The sequence below is a fragment of the Malurus melanocephalus genome, unplaced genomic scaffold, assembly GCF_030028575.1.
Source record: "Malurus melanocephalus ecotype Western Australia unplaced genomic scaffold, MMel_1.1 scaffold_89, whole genome shotgun sequence".
Classification (NCBI taxonomy): Eukaryota; Metazoa; Chordata; class Aves; order Passeriformes; family Maluridae; genus Malurus; species Malurus melanocephalus.
In genome coordinates this window covers 1,404,853-1,426,869 of record NW_026623321.1, presented here as the reverse complement: position 1 = coordinate 1,426,869, position 22,017 = coordinate 1,404,853, and the positions used below count along the sequence as shown (strand labels likewise).

General features: G+C 43.2%; 1 protein-coding gene across 2 annotated transcripts; it reads left to right on the top strand.

Moving 5' to 3' along the window:
- The first annotated feature begins 50 nt into the window (after window positions 1-50).
- On the top strand, window positions 51-21,832 carry ING4 (inhibitor of growth family member 4). 2 transcript variants are annotated; one of them, XM_057368214.1, is made up of 9 exons: window positions 7,448-7,512; window positions 9,800-9,994; window positions 18,673-18,744; window positions 18,938-19,104; window positions 19,317-19,431; window positions 19,753-19,861; window positions 20,196-20,340; window positions 20,740-20,801; window positions 21,011-21,831. In XM_057368214.1, the coding sequence occupies exons 3-9, from the start codon at window positions 18,717-18,719 to the stop codon at window positions 21,048-21,050; spliced, it is 666 nt and encodes a 221-aa protein (XP_057224197.1). In that variant the 5' UTR covers window positions 7,448-7,512; window positions 9,800-9,994; window positions 18,673-18,716; the 3' UTR covers window positions 21,051-21,831. The 2 variants fall into 2 exon arrangements, with proteins under 2 accessions (XP_057224196.1, XP_057224197.1); XM_057368213.1 differs by lacking the exon at window positions 9,800-9,994 and having other exon boundaries at window positions 51-7,512; window positions 21,011-21,832.
- Window positions 21,833-22,017: the final 185 nt, after the last annotated feature.

The following is a 22,017-nucleotide window of genomic DNA, read 5'->3' as shown; positions in this document are numbered from 1 at the left end:
CCTTGCACCTGACCCCTGCAGGAGCCTCTGGCTGCTGTGAGTCCCGAGGGGCTGTGCGGGCGGGCGTGAGGGCGGCACATCCCTCCTTTGGCACTCCGTGGTTTGCACARGGAAAGCGAGGAGCTCTGCACCTGGGGAGCCTGTGACAGAAACCCTTTTCTCTGTGTTTTTTCACTAGGGTTGGCTGCAAACGGGTGGAGTGTTTGGTAGGTACATAGGTTAGGCTACAAGGAGCTGTCAGGTTTTCCTCTTGCATTTCGTAGGTGACATTTCAATSCATTTACGCTGTATTGAGCCCCAAGAACTAATGCCTATTTGAACTGTGTTGACAAAATGCATTGGCTTGATTTTTCAGGCACTGGGACACAAAATCCATTGGCAGTCTGCTGCAAGGGCTTCCTGCTCTCAGTGTTTAAMTATTTAAGCCAGATTTCTCCTTGCTTTGGCTTCTGGTTACTAGTTCTGTGAACATCCATCCCATTGATTTAGAGAGCCTGAATGGAACTTTTCCCCCCAAACTTACATTTAAACACTCTAGTGTCCCTTCTCAATCCACTTTTTGACAAGGTAAACAGATAAAATTCCGTAAATCTTCCCCTGTAAGAGATTTCCTCCAATCCATGATTTATTCTTGTCTTTTCTTTCTATATCTTGTCAAGTTTTTCAGTATCTTATARAAATGGTCCTTTTCAAATTGAGTGTTGAAGCCCCAGTGCCGTGGAYGAGGTTCCCCATGGCCCTTTGCCTTAAGTCTGCAGAGGATTGTGTTTTCCCTGTTCTCACAGCATTACACAAGAGCTCACAGTGGCTGATTGTCTGGTCAAGTCTGATCACCCAAAGTCTTGGCCTTCCATGATGGTGTTTTCCCTTATCTACAGGTATGCTTTGGGCTCTTATTTCTCGGATGCTTCATGTGAGGCTGTGTCCAAGTCCAGTCTGTGTGAATGGACCTGGCTGACTGATGGACCAGGCTACACACAGCTTTCCCACTTCTGTCACCCACAAACTGTATCAGTTGTTATTTTTACTTTCAGATCCAGGTTGGAATGCAATGTTGCATCTGACCTATGCTAACTTGAAAAGCATCATTTAGCACAACTTGTCTTTAGCTTCTTCTTGAGACTTGCAGGCTGGGCATTTCTTAATTCTCTTCGTATGTGATTATGTACAGTAAATCTTYCTCACATATGGTGCTAGGCCAATGCCTTATAAAAATTTTAAGTATGTTGCACCTATGCAGTTCCCTTTGTTAAACCAAATGTATAATGATCTCATCTAAGAATGAAATTAGGGTTTGGGGTTTTTTGGTTTTTTTTTACTACAAAATCTGTATTTCATAAAACCTTTGTGTTACAGATTTTATTTTTTCATTCACTAATTCTTCATCTCTACAGATTTTCCCRAATTTTGTCCATCAAGTTGTTTCATTTGCCTTTTGGGAGTACTGTCATGAGTATTAAGTACTCATGAAGTACTTAATGACAGTACTCATGGAGTACTGTCATGAGTGTCTTAAGGTATTTCTCAGATATCCCAGGTTTAGTTAAGATCAGAATCACTGAGCTAGAGAGCTTGTTAGTGAACTCTTTCGGGATTCCTGTTTCTTTGCTGATTTAAAAACACATCCCARGTAGGTGTTGTCTCATCTCCTACTTTGGTACTAAGGTACTAGATAGAAGTTGCTATTTTCATATGACTGCTAAATTCTGTTCCTTTCTTGATACGGAGTTGGAAGTATTTGTTGAYGGAAGTATTTGTTGACTGGTTTCTCCTGTTCTTTGTCACTAGCATTTTCACTATTTTTATCTAGCATGGATCAGTGCTACTAGTAGGGTTCCTTTGTTTATTTTATGATTGAAAGGAACGAAAGAGCAAAATATTCCTTTCCTTTTACCACTAGTTTTTGCTAGTCACAAAGTTTTTCTTAACAGTTTTCTCTATTTTTATAATRTCTAATTTATGTTGGTTGCTGTCTGGCCTTCACCGTTTCCATCTGTTACRTTTCTCCTTACAGGAGAGTTTAATTCATATTCCTATGCCTTCTTTCTTTTTTTTCCATGGACAACTCAGTTTATAGTTTTGCTCACCTTGGAAGTTACCAGGCTCAGCACAGGTTTATTACTACTATATTCCACGTGAACAGGACAAAGCTGCTAGCTTCACTCAAGTTGTTCTCTCATACTGAATGCATCATCTTGAAGTCTGAAAAATTACTTGGTTTGCATGTAGCGTATTGAATTAAGTTAGGAAGGCTTTAAAATTTGGAATAATACTTTGCTGAATGGCTGAATTCCCTGGGGAGTGGCTCACAAGTTAAAATTCTTTGCAATGATTTTCATTTTATATGTTGAAATCGCCTTTCCTGGTCCCTGGTTTGATGTTTTCTAATATCTGCTATCCCTTCCTTTCTTGGAATCTGCTGCCTAGCATGGGCATCCATATGTATTTAAGACTGTACAATTCCTGTGTTACCAGTAATTTCAAAGGTGTTGCTGTTTGTGTTTGTGCAGTTCACTGCTAAGCCTATAGGTTTTATTGTTTCCCATGAAGAAACGAAATATTTCTTACTAAGGGACTTTCCCATTGAATTTCAGAATTGCCACTTTATTCCAGCCCTTTTTTTTTTTTCTTATCAATGAGAATTTGTTTACCCAGTCCTGTTGCTGATGTGGAAATAATTGAAGATACCTTACCCTCAGAATCTTTGTCACTTTTTTGAGTTTGGATTAAGTCTTCCTCTTTGGATTCCCAAGGTTTTTTATCATATTCAAAGTGCTCTAAGTGGTTTTAGAAGTACAGTTGCTTCCAGTGAGACACAAAATGTAACAACTTGTACAAAATTCTTCCCTCTTTAGATGAAGCCTGAGGTTTCGCAGTATGCAGCTTTTCWGCTTTGTGCACTCAAGCCAACAACGGTTCAGTTATTTACCTCCCACTCACAAGAATGGCATATTCTCTTAACAAGTTTCCATGGTCCTTCTTCAGCATCATGAATTCTTTCACCTTGCATTTTCATTGCGATGCCAATCCATTCGTTTCTATATGTCTCTACTCAAGAAGACTTGACAATGACTCTGGAGTTCTGTATGAGATTGCATCTTGTATCTTTGCTGAAAGGCAATAGCACTTATTCTTGTCCTTTTCCAAGCTGATTTTCTTTTCTTAGCTGGATTTTACAAATTATCATTGCTTTAAAAGGAAACATCATGTAGGCTGGAAATMATTTAGAAAAGTCACCCACAAACAGTAACTGAATCTCAGCCGTGACTAACGATAGTATTGCTGGTCTATAATTCAGTTAAATCTTCAAGAAAGATTTGAGACTTTTATAATTTAAAGCCTTATGGTTAATCAACCATGTCCCTTGTTATAGTTTTTTTGTTGGTTATCACTGCCATTGAAACTGCCATTCTATATTACTACTTTTTTATTTTAATCCATAGGCTCTTGTTATGCCTTTGTGGAGTACATTAAAGTCTTCTGCTATAAGTCTTTCTTTCTGTATAATGAATTACAGACCATGATCAAGTCTCTGTTTTTGTCTTTCCAAAYAGCTAAATTGAATTGAGCTGGTTTTGGTATCTCACAATAAGGCTTGGCTYCATGGTGTAGTTCTTATCTGTTGCCTTTCTTTTCACTTTCAGTGACCAGGCTGTGTAGTGTTCAGTTTAAGTCTTGCTGCATTAGGCCTAGATGGCTATCTTGAGCCACCAAACTTACACTGCCATACAAGGATATCTGCTTCTTTTAATGAGGTCCTTAAATTAAAACAAACAGCATTATGTTTCTTTTCTTAGGTGAGTGCAACCCCTCATAGTGTCAACGACACTATGATTTTGCCACATCAGTGTTAGGTTAACTGCCTTACAGCAACCYGGATGAGAGACTTTGCAAATAGTTTTTAAGTAAAAGTATTTGCTGGTCTTCTGGAACACATTCAGAGCTTCAAAGTTGTTTGGAAAAGAAAGTCCATTGCTTCCATCTGCTTGCCAGACAATTCTTTTCAAATTACTGATTGTCAGTTGTTTCTAGCTATGCAACTTCTAGGATTTTTATTTAATGGGTAGAACTAAGCATCTTCCTAAATTTCATTGGCAATAGGTAATATTTCATTACCTCACGGATGTGTCTACATCATCCAACTTTCTTCCTAATATAGAATATAATTATGAGATTCTGTCTGTCTTCTATATTTTTATTGATTATTTTATCATCTTTATATCAACTAAAGGATATATATAATGTTTAGGATTTTCTTCTAATATTTTGCAGGTAATGTACCTGAAAGCTGCCCAAGTTTACTAGTGCAGTTTCAGAACACAGAATGAAATTGCTCTGTACACTTCCTTAACTACAAGATAGGTACCTGTTCAATCGTCCTTTCAGGTACAACAGATTAAATTTGTGTGCATGGTTTCTTGTTTCTGTATAATAGAACACCAAAGTACTAGAGAGATGTAGTAACTTGGTCCAACAAACATTTCGATTTCATGTAGTGTCTGTGTAATGAATGGAAAAAAAACTKCAAGAAAAGAAATGGTGACACCAAAGAACTAGAGTCTATGCCTAGTTTTGCTACTGAAGTAGGATATGTTTTTGAAGCATGGACACAGCTATAATCTGTGGCCTTTGGCAACCTCTTTCATTTGTAAAGCTAATTAACCCCCTTAGGGCCAAGTGCTGCAGATCAACCGTTTGCTGTTTGTAAGAATGAAGTGTGGTTACCTCTTGTGTTTCCTGAAGACAGGAAATGCAAAGTTCAGGGAACTCTGAACTGAGAATGTTAGAAGAGTGAGAAGAGCTGACAGCAAAAAGGTAACTGAACAAGAGTCTGAGATTTTAGGTCTCCTGCAAGAGGATCCCTTCAAGCACTGGCCTTCACCTCACACTCATTGGACAGCAATTAAGAAGTCTCTAAGGTACCGAAAAGCTGGAGGCTTGAATTTGGTATGCAGATGTTTGCATTTCCAAGGGAAAATACACAGGCATCTGTAGATGAATAAAGGTTGAGAACCACTCCTGCAGACTGCTTCCGTAGGCCGTGCAGCTTCCCTGTGGGAGGTGTGTAGGCCTGGGCAGCACRGCTCATCCTGCAGGTCCTCTGCCAAACAGGAGCTACCTACAGGTTTAACTATAGGATATAGCTGTAGTAGACTGGGGTGAGRGGGAGGAGTGCCATAACCCCTGGGGTTGGTGTGTGCGGCTTTGTTACTACAGCACTTGCCAGAGGATCAGTGTATGAGGCGGGTGAGGGAAAGACATAAATGGTCATGGGCCTTGAGCTTATTTCAGCTGGGAAAGCACCTTCCTGCAAAATCATCTGCACCCATCCTCCGACTTCAACTTTCAGAAGTGTTTTCTCAAAAAAACAGAACTCTCCCCAAGCAACTATTGTGGTGACACTTCCTCTGTGGGTRAGGATGCTTCTGGAGCTCTCAGCAATGCAAACCTTTGCTTTAATTTTCTAAAGCAGAAAGAGCAAGCTTTCCTGGCCTCAAAGCTCAGGAATTAGTTTTTGCTGGATTGGTAGAGTTTCTACTGCTGTGAGACCACACAGGCACACAAAACTGCCTCTCCCCTTTATTTTGAAACTTCACAGTGGCAGTTAATGCAGTTAAAGACACATTTGTACACTTGACTGAGATTTGCCCATTCAAATTTTAGACAAGTGTCCCTGCCCTGTCGGTTATATCTGCAGTGGCAAGAAGTTCAGCTTGTCTAGAATTCTGACATCTTCCTAGCCTTGGATTGGAGGATAAGATGGGATTCCCAAGTGGTCTCTTAAGCAAATTAGTGATGTCTAAGAATGTCTAATTCTTAACATCAACTCCCTTCAGTCTGATAGCCCCAAGCAGAATGTGTTTGGGGGATTCTGGTTTAGGACTGTGACATGGTATAGGGAACAGATTTTATTTTTTCATGTAATAGCCACATCCTTCCCCTTAATTAAGAGTGTAAAGCCATTTATAAAATAATTTTGAAGACTTCTAAGTGAGTCTTAACAATAATGTTCAGCTAACTGAAGCCAGCTGCTCCACATGGGAACTGAAAAGACTAAGAAATGTGTTTTGAATAATTAAAAATATGTCATAAATAACTTAAATGACTTTAGGAAGAGGAATAGAAAACTCCATCTTCAGAACACAGAGGATCTCTGAATTAACCAAATAGTTTAACAACAAGATGGTTGATAGTTCAAACAGCTGCAGTTCCTTTATATAACAGCTCCTCAGTCTTGCAGTGCTGGCTGCTGAAAGACTTAATCCCAGTAYATCCATATAAATAAAGGCATGATGTCTTGGAATATCTTTCAGAGGAAAGAGACCAAAAGAAACCTAGTCACTTCTTGTAGCTAGAATGTGGGCGCACTCAGTCCTGAGCGAGGACTGTTTTACAGACTGTCAGAAAAAAAAMCAGAATGGTGTAGGTGAGTAGGCAGGAAAAGGTGTATGAAATGTAGTATTTATCAAACAAACCCAGTGCCTCCTAAACTATAGGATGCTAAGTGTATGCTGACCTCTTGAAAAAGCAATCCTCCATATCCTAGAACATAAGGATCAAAAGAACTAAGATAATTTGATCTCATTTCCTCCATAATCACATGGCAACACAACACCACACCGTGCACGCAGCAAAGGACAGCTGGGGAAGGGCTCTGCAACTCTGTAGCATGGGGATCTCCATCCTTCGAGTTACTCGTGGTGTACGGTCATGAAAGCGGGTCTGGCAGGATGGACAAAAAGAGCATGGTCACATGTTTAACTTCATTCCCTTACTTTATTAGTCTGTTTAAAGTGTTGTGTTCTACCAGTCCTTTTGCATCAGAGATCAGCGTCTCCTTTTATGACATGGCAGCAGCTGCCTGTCATTGGTGGATTACAAGGTGAATGGAAAAGCGTAGTAAAAAGTCAACAGCACTTCCTTGCCCAAGTCACAGGATCACAGAACGGGTCAGGTTGGAAGGGACCAGAGTAGGTCACTGCTCCACCCTCCCTGCTCAAGCAGGGTCATCCCGATCATATGASACAGGATTGCCTCCAGATAGTTCTGGAATATCCCCAGTGAAGGAGACTCCACCACCTTTGTGGGCAATCTGTCCCAGTGCTCAGTCACTCGCACAGGAAAGTTCTTCCTCATTCAGGTGGAACTTCCCGTGCATCAATTTCTGTCGGTTGCCTCTTGTCCCAGTGGCTGGAGTCTGACATTCTCCCTTCAGATMCTTATATCCATGGATGAGGTCCTCTCTCAGTCGTCTGAGTCTCAGGCTGAACAGGCGCAATGTTCCAGTGCTCCGCTCACCCTCGCTGCCCTCCGCGAGAAGCGCCGGGGGCGGCCCCACAGAGCCCGAAATGGCGGCGGGAGCAGGGCGGAAGTGCCCGGGCGGGCGGGCGGAATCGGCTTCGGCCGGGCAGAGCCGCTTCCGGGGGGCGCGCGCGGCCGGGAACCGCCGGAAGCGCCGGTGTGTGGGGCCCAAGATGGCGGCGGGGATGTACCTGGAGCACTACCTGGACAGTAAGAGCCGCCGGGGCGGGGCCGAGGCCGCGGCTGAGCCGGCCCGTGGGGGGCACGGACGGGCCGAGGGGCGGGGCCCCGCGGGGGCCGAGCGCTGCCCAGGRCTCTCGCGGGTTCTYTCATCCCCTCGGGCRCAGCCCGGCCCGGCTGTCGGGCGCYCGGTCCCCGGGCCGTGCGGAGAGGCTCCGTCCGTGGGGCAGAGCTCGGCTGCAGCTCCCGCGGGAGCCGTGACACCGCGGCCTYGCGTCTGGTTTGTCCCCGGAGAAAGGAGCCCGATGCTGCTCCAGCCGCCGCTCGGAAGCGGGGGCTTGGCTGTCAGTGGTTGCCTGGGGTAGACATCGAGCCAAAGATAACTTTTGGATCTGTGGGGCGGTAGTTATGGTAGCTTCCTACACTGACAATTTACAAATGCAGCCCTGTTTTTCTGGCCGAAGAGGAGCCCTTTAAATGCAAATGGAGTTGGTAACGTTATCGGAGCCCTCCTATTTTACCATCCCGCCTTAAGATGCTTATAACTTTGTCAAACTCTGCCCTTTGGAGATGAGACTTTCAGTGCATGTTTTACCCACGTGCTCTTAAAATAACCAAGCAGGTCCAAGCAGGAGTTGTTTCTCAGTGAACGGGCTAATGAGTTAGATTCAATAACGTGTTCTTTGAGTAATGCTGTGCTCACGTTTTCCTGCTGGTCCGGTGTTGGCAGCAGAGACGGGAGGATGTTCATAGGATGGTGTGTTTAAAGCATGGTAATYCTGGTAATGTGTCATTCTGGCAATCACTATTACTGGCCAGTTAAATCTCTCCCAATCTGTTTGCACATGCATGGATCTTGGCTCTTCAGAAATTTTCCTGCACGGTTTCTTACAGCACAGAAGTGATAAGGTGTTTAYATGGAGACAGAAGTCTCATTCCTTGTATCTTCTGTGCTCCTTTTGTCGTTAGGAAAGGAAATGTCTCTATGAACTTTCAAGAACCATAATAAATTTCAGTGAAAGCTGAAAAGAAGCTGCAGTTGAATAGACAAGGATCTAGGAACTGCAAAGAAGGAGGATGCAAAAGCCAGGATGAGGAGGCTGGTTGTTAGAGAGGASTAAAGATTTACGTTCTTGTGCAGTTCTCATTCTATTGCAGAAGTTGACCGAGGCTCCTCAGCTGGGAGGACAAGGGCTGGGAAAGGGGAGARGGAAGCAGATACACAAGGAGTGAGTGCTTAGGGAGGATGCAGGTTTTTCCTACAGGGAGGGCAAAGATGTATTTTGGATAAGAGCTGCAGAACAAAGATGACGGAGCAAAAGGCTGGGATGGCAGAGATCAGCAGAATGCAGCAGTGAGTGTGGACAGGTGTGGTACGTACCCAGGTGGAATGAAAGGAAGGTTGGTGACTGGAAAGTGCTCCCACCAAAGTTGAACACTTCCAATCATGTCGTCACTGTCAATTAAAATCAACCAACTCCCTGGAAACTTCTCTTCCTCTCTAGTGCAGGCATGCAGAGGAAATGAAAAACTGTTATTTTCTCTCTCAGCTGAGATTTGTGGTCCTGTGATTGAATTAGAGATTCTTGTCCTCTTGAAGGTRGATGTTAATATGGTGGAGTCACTGTTGAGGTATCCTGCTTAAAAAAAACTAAAGTGATATGCACAGTCCAAAAGTCCTTAAAAGTAACTGATTACAAAGATTTTAAGAAGAACAAAATGCTGTGACAGTTTAGCTGTTTTTGCTTACTCTTAGATCTCCAAGGCCTTTTTCAGTTTTGTCTGGTGCAATGTTACTTCCTATTGTTAGCTAATCATAAGGCACTTGCTGTGCTTGTTCTGGATTTCTTTTAGAAAAAACATACATGAATTGTAATACAATCAAAGAGCACYCATCAGTCTTCAGTAAGTTAGGCTGCTGATCGGTAATAACATATTTCTAATTACCCAGATTGTTCTTCGCTAAGCTCTCATCTTCTGGCCTTCTGCCTGAACTTCTGACTATAAAGACAGTATTTTAGACACAAGCCTTCTTGATGCTAACTGATTGACAGCATTCAGTTTCCTACTTTTTACATCTTTTTTTTTCCACTTTATTTCAGCATTTTAAAAACACTCMGTTCAGTTTTAAAGTAGCACACTAATGTCTCCAAACTTACTGAAATTTTATAGAAATAAATTTTCAGAACCTTTGGGCATCTCTTATTAAAAATGTCTAATTCTTAATTTATATCTGTGTCTTGGAACAGAATTCTTTTAGTATTATAGTGCTATTGCAGATACAGTTTTGAACTGAATTTCTTTTTTCCTCCCACAGAGATTCTCTTTCATATGGTTTTCTGTCTGGATCTGCTCAGGGAATGAATGAGGAGTGTGTGGTGAAAGAGGGCAGTTATTTGTAGGACCTCTTCATATCTTTGAATAAAGGAAGGTGTGTAAGGAATTAAGTGAAGATTGTAGGAAGAAAAAAGGTGGCCTCCTGTTTGAAGCAGTTGAATACCACCCTGACAAAGTGAGTTTGATGTTTTTATTTATGTTGTAAGTCCCACTTTTTACAGGTTTTTCTTGCTTGGATTTCGCTTCCCTCAGATTGTGAGTKGAGATTTTTGGTCAGAGAAGCAGATGTGCAGAATTCTCATAGCTCCAGCTGTAGTCTGCCTTGAACAGATAATTCTGCAAAGTCAGGCTATGTAGCATTTTTATACATTTCAAGAGCAGAGTTTGTAATTAGCTGGCATTCTTGGCCTCAGTAAATGTCTCGGTCTTCATTCTTTTGGTAAGGGAAGTGAGCCACTCTACTGCAGCATTGTGTAAACATTTTAATGTCACAATAGTGAACACCTTGAAAAGCTGATTACAAAGTTAATTTTCACATTGGGCCCTGGGTCTGAGTGTGTGACTTTGTATTGAGCAAARAAAAGAAGAAAAACTTTGAATCACTGCTCAGCCACTGGGAATGAGAAACACCTTGTATGAAACCTCGTGTGATTAGATAGTTTAAAACTGTATATTAAAATACATGGACAGTATGACAAAGCTAGTCATACAGCCCCAGTTGCTTCAGTTCATATATTTTGAGCCCTCTACTTTAGAYATCTGTAGTTCTTTTCAATTATTTTTTTACGAAGTAATCAAGGTAAGAATAGTTCTTAGTAAAAGGTGTCTGGCAGCTTCTTAGGTCAGGAATTTCAGTAGCTTTCAAGTCCTTGCTGTARTGTGAAACAGGGTTTAGACCTGGGATTAGGCATGCCTTTGCTTTTGCTCTAAGCATAATTGAAAAGCTGATCTGTCTGAAATRTGTTAGGCTCATGGCAGATGGGTTTGCAGTAGAAAAATATGCACATTCCTTGTGTGAACATCCTGACTGAGGAMCTCCATATCTTGTCTACTCCAATCACCTTCAGTCCTTCATCATACTTACTGAAGCTGTCCCTTCAATGACTAGACCGAGGCAAAGGTTTCAGGGAAGGGGACAAGAGGAGTGCGTTCTGTTCCAGTTGTGTTCTTCCTGAGTGTTTTTCTCCAGTGGCTTAATTTAAGCATAAAACGATTTCCATYTCTTCAAATAATTGGCTTCTTCCTGTTTCTAAACTTTTTTTATTCCTGGTTTTGAGGGGAGAAAGCAAGATAAATAAGTGCTTTCCCTCAAGCAGTAATGCAGTTCAGCTTTAGGAAGGGAAAACCTATGGGTGCAAAAGAGTTAAGAGATGTAGAAAGGAAGAAGATGGAAGAAAACAGTGTTTTGTGATTGAAGGACGGGATGTGTGTAAAGACTCGTGAGAAAAGTTTGCACTTGCTCTAACCTGAGTTATTGTGCTTGGCTCAGTGTTGGCCCTTACATGGGATTAGAAATACTGTTGTGGAGGCTTTGAGGGCTAGAAAGAGACAGTGTGATTAATAACAGATTTTCCAGAAGGTGAGATGCAAACTTCTTGTTTGGAAGTTTTGAGAGGATTGTAGAGCTCCTTTGTGAAAGACATTGTTGAAGCACAAATACTCAGAAAGCAGTGTCAAAGAATTTTCTACAAGTCTCTGTTTGTGTGTGAACATGCCTTGAGTGTGGGTATTGTCTTTATCGTAGAGGGAGCTGCTGTTCAACCAGCTGTGTTTTCTACCATCAGTGCTTCCCTGTTGAAGTGCCAGAATAAAGGACGTGTACCTAGTGACAAGACATGAATAATCTTTTATGGCAACATACCAAGGCATGTACCTCTCCTCAACAACAAGCATCGTTTCCATCTTTGCTCACCTCAAGTCCCTGAGGAACTAAAGCCAGCATTTCATCTAAATTAGACCTAAAACACATGAGCAGCAGGAGTAGCAGGTAACCTTGGTGAGCTCAAGAGGCAGAAGGATGTCATAGGCCTGGCTGCTCAGATGGCTGCATTATATTCTGTTGCCTTGGAGGCCACCAGTCAGGACCTGTGCTGGGGCAGACACTGGGACATATCTGCCTCACTGCAGAGGGTGATGGAGGCAACAGCTTAGATGAGACCTTAGCTGCTAAGTTAATGTGGTACTATGTAGTGAATTTACCTTGGACTTTTCCCCTTTTTTACACTGATTAAGGAGGCATCAAGTTTCCTTTGCTCTTTCTATTTGCATATGTCAGTAGGCACGTAGAGATGCACTAGTTCAGGGTTTGTCAGTGCCAGAAAACTTGAACCAGCATAAGCACAGAGCAACAGAAGYAGCACGTGCCCTCATGGAAGTCATCTTCTTTCTCATACAATCGACATGGGAATATTAGCTAACCCAGTAAAACAGGATTATTCTTTCGGAATAGCTACATCTGTCTGGATTTTCCTCTACAGATTTATCAAATGAGGGTGCGAAGGGTATCGTCAGCTAAATGCTCTTAGAGGACATGGGTGTGATGTCAGAAATTGCTGTAGGCAAACCCTTGATTCCTTCCCAGACCTGGCTGTGTTCCAAATTCCCCAGCAGTTCTCTTATCTCTTGCTTTCCCTACCTTCATTACTCTTAGCCGCTCCCCAGTGGAGCATGCAGCCATAGCCCCTGTCCTTGCCTCTACACTTTCCTACGTCATACTTCAAAAATGCGAGTCTTCTATACTTGACACTGTTTTAGTGTAGTGAAAGATGCTTTTCATCTTACTGAGACTTTAGATAAGTTATACCTGTGATGCACCACATATGATCTATGGAAAATTAMAAAAGATTTCATGCAAGGGAGAAAATTTGGTGATTCATTGGCATCATTTGTTTCTGTGTGAAAGCTACTTGCACAGCCCACACTGAGCTGACACATTTAATGGCCAATTCATTTAGAATTGATTTTTTTGTTGGCTAATATTTTTATTGGAGCTGATACAAGATGGCTTTACATGGCAAAGCATGCTGTGTTTTCTCTGTATTTCTTCACTTACCCAACTACAAATCTGATGTCATTGTTTTAGCAAACATCCCTATGATCTCTTTGGTAGTTGTCCCTGCCTTTGGAGGTCTATGGCAGGCTGGAAATGCCAGGAGTGCTGCAATTCTCATTTTTGTGTCAGTCTTCCAAACCGTCCAAGCTTCTGAAATCAAGGCTGATCTTTAACAATAAAGATCCCTTTTCTGAGACTTGACAATGTTGCCTGCTATCTTGGCTGTGGATGCTGTGGCATTGAGCTACTGTAATAAGATGAAAAAAGAGCCMTGAGAAAAGGGTCCACACTTTGGAGAAGCATTGGATTTCCATAGCTGACTCATTGAYGTTGACTGTCACTGCTGACTGATACCCATTTCTTTGGACAGTGCCTGAAGCAGATGTGCCTGGATGGCTGTGGCTTAATCTGTCTACCATGCACCTGAGCACCCTTTTTGTGAAACGGTTGGTAGTATTGTCCCTTAGCAAGGTGTTGTAAGGTTAATGGTACAGGTTAGGATTTTTTGTTGCAGCCACCTCTCAGTAGAGGGAAAGGGGTATATTGTGCTCAAGCACTAATTTCAGTGAACTGCTCAAGCACTAATTTCAGTAAACTGCACAGGAAGATGATTGATTACTTGATAATGCAGGACAGGGTAGAAGCAGTAGTTTAAAAGGGTTATACACTCTGAAAGAAGAGATACGAAATACATCTGCCCCCTAATTAGAGAGCAAGGAGGCTCCTGAAGATTGCTGCAAGCCTGTTGTCCTGCAGTGTACTTCAAGTGCTACAAAAGTATGAGAATCRGGAGTACTGACAAGTCCAATGTGCTTCCCAACAAGATCCCAGCCAGTTTTCAGTCTTGGGGGTAAAGGATTTACCCTCTCATTGTGGCAGTCCCTGGTGCAAGCAGGAATTTTTTAACTGCCTTCAACAATGTGGTGTCAAAAGTGTTTGCTGGAATCTATACTGTTCAATAAAGCATCCATGGTTATGTTTCAAAATGTATTTTCCCATTTTTCAATAAAATTTAAACATGCATCTAAACGTGGTGGGTGAGCAGATTTTTCAGGAAAAGTGTTGTGTGTTTGTATGGTCCTTGGTGCTATTGATCTGTTTTTAGGGCTTCGGACAGAACAAATCCATTGTTTGGCACAGTACAGACGTGCTGCAGAGGATTGAAGCACAATTGAAGTTATCAGGCTGTGTAGGCTTGCTCTCTGCATTTGTATGTCACAGTGAACATCTGAATTAAGTAGCTGAAGTTTAAATATCAGTTGCCTGCGCTTGACATCCCACATGTGTTTCTAAAAAGAAGTAAATAAAATAATTATTGGAGAGAAAAAAACCTGGTGTTGGATTCTGACTTATGGAGAGAGAGTGTGTGGTTCTTAAGGGAGAMGATAGCATGGTTATGGATGCTTGTGGAAGAATGAACAGGGGAAGGAATGACAAGGAAAGAGGAGAATAAAAGAGACAAAAGAAGAATGGATGTTGTGAAGGGATAATACTTGAGGATAGGTGAGGATAGGTGAAGAGACTCTAGCTTTTGATCAGAAAGGAAAACAAGGTAAGGAAAGGAAGAGGTGGGGAAAGCTCACTGAGAGACCTGCACCAGTGTTTTTTCAGGGTGATTGTATCATGAGAGGAATCAGCAGGGCTGCACAAGGCTTGTGTATGGGTCTGTGCAGTGACTCCATTAACAAAAGCATTGCCATCAGGCCGAGGGGAGGGATCCTGCCCATCTGCTCAGCCTTGGTGAGGCACATCTGGAGTGCAGTGTCCAGTTCTGGGCTCCTCAGTCCAAGAGAGATATGTAACTACTGGAGCAGGTGCAGCAGACAGGCTACMAGGATTTTTGGGGAACTGGAACATCTCTCTTGCATGGAAAGGCTGAGGGRGCTGGGCCTGTTCATCCTCCAGAAGAAATGTCTGAGAGGGGACCTCACCAATGCCTATAGCTATCTACAGGGAGGGTGTCCAGGGTAGAGACAGACTCTTCTCAGTAGTGCYAAGCACTGGGACRTGAGGCAAAGGACAGAARCTGATGCACWGAAGTTTCACCTGAGTGTGAATTTCTTTACTGTRTGGGTGACCAAACACTAGAAGAGATTCCCCACAGAAGTTGTGGCGTCTCCCTTTCTGGACATATTCCAGAACTATCTGGAGGCAATCCTGTGTCATGTGCTCTGGGATGGCCCTGTTTGAGCAGGGAGGTTCAACGAGAATGATCCGCTCTGGTCCTTCCAACCTTACCCATTCTGGATTCTGTGACACAGTTGCATTAATGCCAGCCCATGCTTTGGGCCAAGCTGTTGGTCTTGCTAACACTTTCTTCCCTGTACATTCTCACCATCCTCCTCTTCCTCTCTTGCTGCTGTACCATTTGTGTGGAATGAGGCCCTTGGTTTTCTTTATTTCCATTGTTGCGTACTGTCACTCTTCTCTGGTGATCAAGGATGCCTCAAGGGTATTTCTTCTTTTTGATTATCATGTTCATAATCTGAGAATTATGTGGGTATTTTATGATAGGTAGTATTTAATCACTGTAATTTTAATCTTATTAAGATGAAAGCAAAATTAATTGTAAAGAGAAAAAAAAAAGAAGAAAGGGGGAAATGAAATTACATAAATAGCATGAATGTTTTTAGAAATAGTGAGGAAAAGTATGGTGGTAGGAATGAGGAAATGGAGACTCAAATGTTGATTTTATTTTCTTAATGGGTCTTAGAGGTGATGTCTGATAGCCMGCACAGGTCAGGCAATTTCAGCAAGTGTTTTGGCCCCTGTGATAAATTCTGTCATGCAGAGAATTGCTTCTGTTTAAAGCTATGCAAGAGCTTTGGAGTGAAGCTGCAGATAGTAGAAAACATCCCCACAGCTAGATTAAGTTATGTACTATACAAATAGTTTGTTKCTCAGTTATAACTTGCTTAGCTGCAGCTTTATCTTGTTACACTTTTTGTTATTGCCAGACTCTCTATGGATCATAATTTGTAATGGTGTGCTCAGCTTCCTTCCACTTTCAATTGAACAGATAAAGTATCTTTGTACCAGTTCTGATTATAAAGTCACTGCACTGTCACTGTTTCATTTTCTCCCAGTTTATTGACGAAGCAGTGGCAGAACATTTGTCCAGTAATAGGTTTGGAGAGTGAAATATTTTGCTGTGGTTTTAGAAAATCATTTTGCTGGTTTAGCAGGGGAAGAATTCAAGTGACAGGGGTCTGTCAGCCCAGGTGGAAGCCTGTCCAGCAAATGAGCCTCTGGAAGACCATGGCCCGGAAATTCTTAACTGGTAAATGATTGCCGATGGTGCCTGTGCTGGGCATTTGCTCAGCCAGAGCCAGAAGCAGGTAACAGCCCTCCCCACACTGTGAGAGCCACTGTGAGAGCTCTGCACACCTGAGGCAGGAAACGAGGCAGGGGAGCCACTGCCCCGGCCCCTTGGCCGGCACTGAGGGGAGCAGGCGCTGGAGAGAGAGAGAGGCTCTCAAGGGTGGGGGGCACAGGCTGAACAGAGTAGGCCGGGCACATGGAGGCAAAAGAAAGACAGACGCTGTCCAAACGAGGGTGTGTGCTGGCAGATTTTAACAATGACAGCTGTAAAAACTAGAGCACAGTTCMTTTCAAGGTTCTGTAGCAGAAAAARTCCTGCTCGAGTTTCTCCTGGTGCAAGAACGTCGCTGTGAAACGTGACCATAACCTCGTGTGGGGTTGTTCTGCCCGCAGAGTAGCATCCTTCTGGTTTTTGTGCTGGCTCAGGTGCTTGCTCTATCTAAAGGTTTTTAGCCCTGCTGAGGGAAAACTGACAGTACCTGGTGGAATTTGTGCTTTTACCATCTGTCCTTTTCAGAAGAGAAACAGAAATTGCATTAATCTTTTCTAATAACCACAAAGTCCAGAATTTAGAAGCTATGATCTTCCAGGATTAATACGCTCAATATAAATTTGACATATTGTGTGCACTGCAGGAACAKATACTGTTTTCCTCTAGAGGATACCTGTCTTGTCTTCTGCAGCRGATGCTTTGGAGAGGAATGAAAAGCAGCATGCTGCAGTATGACCCATGTTTCATTTGCTGTATAAATTGAAAGGTTTAGAGTTGATGAGGCTGGGGATCGCAGGAAGGAAAAAGGCATGGTCTCGAGATTCCCAAGCTGGATTTCATCGCTGCCATAAGCTCCCTCTATAAGCAATAATAATTTTCAGCATTATGTCCCCGTCATGTTCTGAGATGCTTTTTTGAACTGTAGGGATGTAATCTGGTAGTCAGCTGCTTTAACCTTGTGTGAAGTCTGTCATGCTGAACAAACATGGAAGTATCAAATTCAGGATGTGCCAACAGACTTAATTTTGCYGCTTAGTGATTTTTCAGTTTTTGAATTTGCACTGTTAATTGTCCTTGAATGCAGAGGGGTGATGCATAGATTATGTATCAGGGTACTACATAAGGACACCTACTATCTGAGCATTGCTCAGGTAACTAAATCAGAAATGGCAACTGAAAKCTGTTGAAGCAGCATCTTGAGGTTGAGCTGCTAAGGATTCTGTGTGTAACTTACTATTATGCTGTTTGGGCAAAAAAGTAAGGAGAGGAAAAACTTTAAAGAGAAAACTTTAAAGGAAAAACTTCTGTGCTCAGCAAGGCCCAGAGAGTTGGTTTTACCTCTTACAGAATTAAGTTCACGTCCTGTTATGTAGTCTTGTTAAAACTTGTTAAAGCCTTCCTCTTGCATACAGAACCTTCCCTGTCAACTGGTTGCTCTTCAGGGAAGTGGAAAAGTGTTCATTGCTGTAGAAAAGTGTGCAGTGAAAATAGAGAATGCTCCCAGACTGATATGTTGGACAGCGTTGGTGATGGCCAGACACACCTTCAGTTGCACTCCCTGTGAGTTGGAGAGTGCGTTCAGGAAGCTCAGACACGTTATGTTTGTGAAGATCTTTTCCCACCACTTTTTTTTTAACCTGCAAGAGAGATAGTTGTTTGGGTTTTTTTAATTAGGTATAAAGTTGACAGTAATCAAACTTAGGCTTCAGGTTAATGCATTGACACTAGATCTCATTTTGATTAGACAGGTATGGAAAAATGAGAATTGTCTTTATCGGCTTTGCCAGTTGAGCATCTGGTGATGCCTAGGGGGTGAGTAGCATAGTGCATTGAAAATTAATTGACTATCAACTTCACATTGCTCATTCAGAGCCCTACAAACGTTTATTATTCATGATGTGCGGCATCCTTCCAGGTGTTGGACCGACCACACTGAGATGACAGTGCAGAAGGCACAAGAAGTCACAAGTCATGGGGGGTTAGGACTCCTCTCTGCTCCCCATCCCATCTCAGACTTGAACTTTGCTCTTCCCAAAGTGTCTACTGTCCCCTGTATGTTAAATGGATGCATTAAACAGACTCACTTTTCAGTGAATTAGCATTTGATCAACTTTAATTTTTGCATCCTTGTGTAGAAATAACTAAATTGCTTTATTTACCAGCTGTTGTGCTGTTTTTTCATTCCTGAGTGGAGTTTTTGGATGGAGACGTTGTATTATAATGACTGACACTCATTACAGATTTTGGGTTTCCGCTTTCTTGGTGTGGACCTTTCTGCATGGCAGCAGTTTTCTGCTAACTAATATGTATTCTGGAGCTGTGCTTCTGAATTAAATATATCACATTTTTATAGTCTGCCTCCTCTGGAGCTGGCTACAAATGGGAGCATGCTGATGTGCACCAGGAGGGTGTGTTATTGGTTAGCTTTGTTCCTGCCTTGGCATCATGGACAAGAACTTTCTCTCCATGTATTCTCCTGTCTCTGCAGGTATTGAGAACCTGCCATTTGAATTACAGAGAAACTTCCAGCTCATGCGAGATCTGGATCAGAGGACAGAAGGTGAGGATTAGAGATGTGTTTTTGACAAGACAAGGAGTATGTAGCTTGACCAGCTTTGCTTTGTTTTGCCTTAATTATGGGGATCTCCAGGCAGGGGAGGAGGCCTGGAACTGCTCCAGTCATTCAGTCTCTCCTCATGGGGGGCACTGTAGYGTGTGTTGTATTTGTGTATTTAATGGGATGCTTGTTTCAGACCTCAAGTCAGAGATCGATAAGTTGGCCTCGGAGTATATCAGCAATGCACGGACTCTGTCTTCAGAGGAAAAACTGGGGCTTCTCAAGCAAATCCAAGAGGCCTATGGAAAGTGCAAGGAATTTGGGGATGACAAGGTTCAGCTGGCTATGCAGACCTACGAGATGGTATGAAGGGAAGTGTCTCGGGCTTATCATGTGAAAGTCYGAACTAAAACCACCCATCTTGAAAGGCCCTGATCTCTCATTTTTAGGCTGTGCCCGCTCTTGCCCCTTGGCTCTTTAGTGCAAGCCCCCCACCTCTTTGTCCCCTCTTTGTACCCTCTTGGCCCTCCTGGGCTCTGTCCTGTGGTAATTCCTGGTCACTGCTGTCTTTGCAGGTCGATAAGCACATCCGGCGGCTGGACACAGACCTCGCTCGCTTTGAAGCAGACCTGAAGGAGAAGCAGATAGAGTCGAGTGACTATGACAGTTCTTCCAGCAAGGGCAAGAAGAGTGAGTACCACCACTGGGCTGCAGATTGATGCAGGAGGCAGCCAAGTGACTATGGAAGTGGTGGGGATGAAGGCAGGCACTGGAGTGGTGCAGATCAAAGACTGTTGCGCTGGAATCTGAAGGACAGGTAAAAAGATGGTGACCTGGGCTCTTCTTGTGTGAGCATATTCAAGGCCACTAGATAAATTAAGATGGGGTGCATGGCCCAAAGCCAATATACATTCCAAAGTAGGAGTGTATTTTAGTGCTGGAGTGGTTGTCACTGTCAGGTGTCTGTTTTGGTGGCATGAAAGGTGCAACACCTTTTTCTYGTCTTACCAGAGGGCCGAGCCCAGAAAGAGAAAAAAGCTGCCCGTGCTCGCTCTAAAGGGAAGAACTCTGATGAGGAAGCACCAAAAACTGCCCAAAAGAAATTGAAGCTTGTCCGCACGTAAGTGTTTAGATTTGCAGGAATGAGAAGCAGCACTAGAAATCAGACCAAGGCAGGCCTAGCCAGGCTTCTCTGAGAAAAATAGCTGATCCCAACCCAGACTGCAATGCTATGTCCTCTRTCCCTTCTTGGGAAGCAAGAGGAAGGAAACTTTTTTATTCTTTTAGGGGTGGGTGAATTGAAGGGGCAAGCAGGTCACTYCACTGGAGTTGGGTGTATGTACTTAAATAAGAGAAGTATCTGTCTCTGGCAAACAAGAGCATTGTCTTGGGATGCATGAAGGGACTCAAAGCCTGTTACTTGGCTGACCTACTTTATTCCTGTCCTGCAGYAGCACAGAGTATGGGATGCCTTCAGTCACCTTTGGAAATGTGCAYCCTTCAGATGTGCTGGATATGCCCGTGGACCCGAATGAGCCCACTTAYTGCCTGTGCCACCAGGTCTCCTATGGGGAGATGATCGGCTGCGACAACCCAGATGTAAGAGCCTGCACTTGATGGAGATGGAGGGGGAACGGAGTGGAGATGAGTCTTGCATGGACAGCCTTGTCCTGCTTGGGTGGGGCCTGATACAGCCAGCAGTGACAAGGGAGGGCTTATCTCAGGGACTTGGGAAGTGCAGAGGTGTGGCTGGCCATAACCTCTGAAGTGCCTCTTTATTCAGGGTTTTCTTTAAAATGTTTGCTTGCCCCTAAACTTAGCAAGGGAGAAGGGGATTTCTCCTTGCTAACAGTGTGTTGATTAGGTGTGGGTGTTCAATCCTTGATCACTCCTAGGGATTTAGGAGTTTGTGATCAAATGCTGGGAAACTCTGGTAGCCCAAAAGCAACAATTTCAAAAGAAAACTGCTCTTTAACTGTCTGCTTTTCATCCCAACAGTGTTCCATTGAATGGTTTCATTTTGCCTGTGTGGGTCTGACAACAAAACCAAGAGGAAAATGGTAAGTGAAGCAACCTGGGAGGCCTTTGGAARGGGGAGATCCTAGGTGGCAGTAGGGAAAGTACTATATATACACACTTAGAAGATAATCATTAAAAGGAAAATTTGAATTCAGGCTTTGTCAGGGACCTTGGAAAAGGTCTTTGGGACCGTGTACTTAAGGATCATGTCATGCCCTAAATATTGGCTTTATACTTCCCTTTCTAATAGGTTCTGCCCTCGCTGTTCCCAGGAGAGGAAGAAGAAGTAAATTCACATGAGACCTCAGTACTGCTGCAGGAGCTCTCTTCCCCCTGCCAGAGCCTCATCCCAGTTCTCCCAGCCCTTGGGGCCTTGGCTGAGGGGAAGTCTTGCCCCCTTTGTGGTTTGGGCCATCCCTCTCTGTGTACTATTCCAAACAGGTCTCTGAACCTCCAAGGGAATGAATGAGGGCACCAGGGTAGCCACCAGATTCCCAGGGATTCAGGTAGCCCCTGATTTTCCTTGGCTTTCCTTCAGCCTCCTCAGAGTTCATTGCCTGCTCTCTGCTTAAAGAGCAAGGCTATGGGATGGGGGAAGGAAAGAAGGTAAGTCTTCAGCATTTTAGGTCATTCATTTTCCTGGATCCTTTTCAGGAGAGAGGGAGTAACCAGGCTGCTTCTTAATCTAGTGGGCTGGTTGAGAGACTGAAAACCTGATGTGCTCCCTGTCTTTAACCATTCCACTGCTGGCATTGAGCAGCCTCTTTTGTTGGGGAGAGGAGGAGGCAGAGGGAATGTTTAGAGCTAGCTTCGTCTCATTCCTGGGSTAAACCTGCTGGTCTGGGAAGCACATTGTGTGAAGGAGGAAGAATTTCTGACCACCTGGGGAGAAAAGGCTTGGTCCAGTCTGTCTTCCGGCTTCAAAATTCTGCCTTCCTCTTGTGTAGTGGTGCTTCTCCATTATGTTTATGGTGGGAAGTTTGGGGATTCAGATCCCACTTGTATAATACAGAATGAAATAAAATTCATTGAAACAAATACTCTGTTTGCCTTTATGYCACCTCCAAAATAAACTGCGGCAATTGGTCTCTCTAGTTTTTCTTTCTCTCTTAGCTCTGCTTTTATTGTAAATGGTGAATGTGGTACAGGTTTTTCACGTAGCAATCCTGAATAGCACTAATAAGTGATGTTCTGTATAAATCAGGCTTGAAAATGTACATAATGTGCTTGCAAAAAGCTACTGAGCTTTCTGGTGGC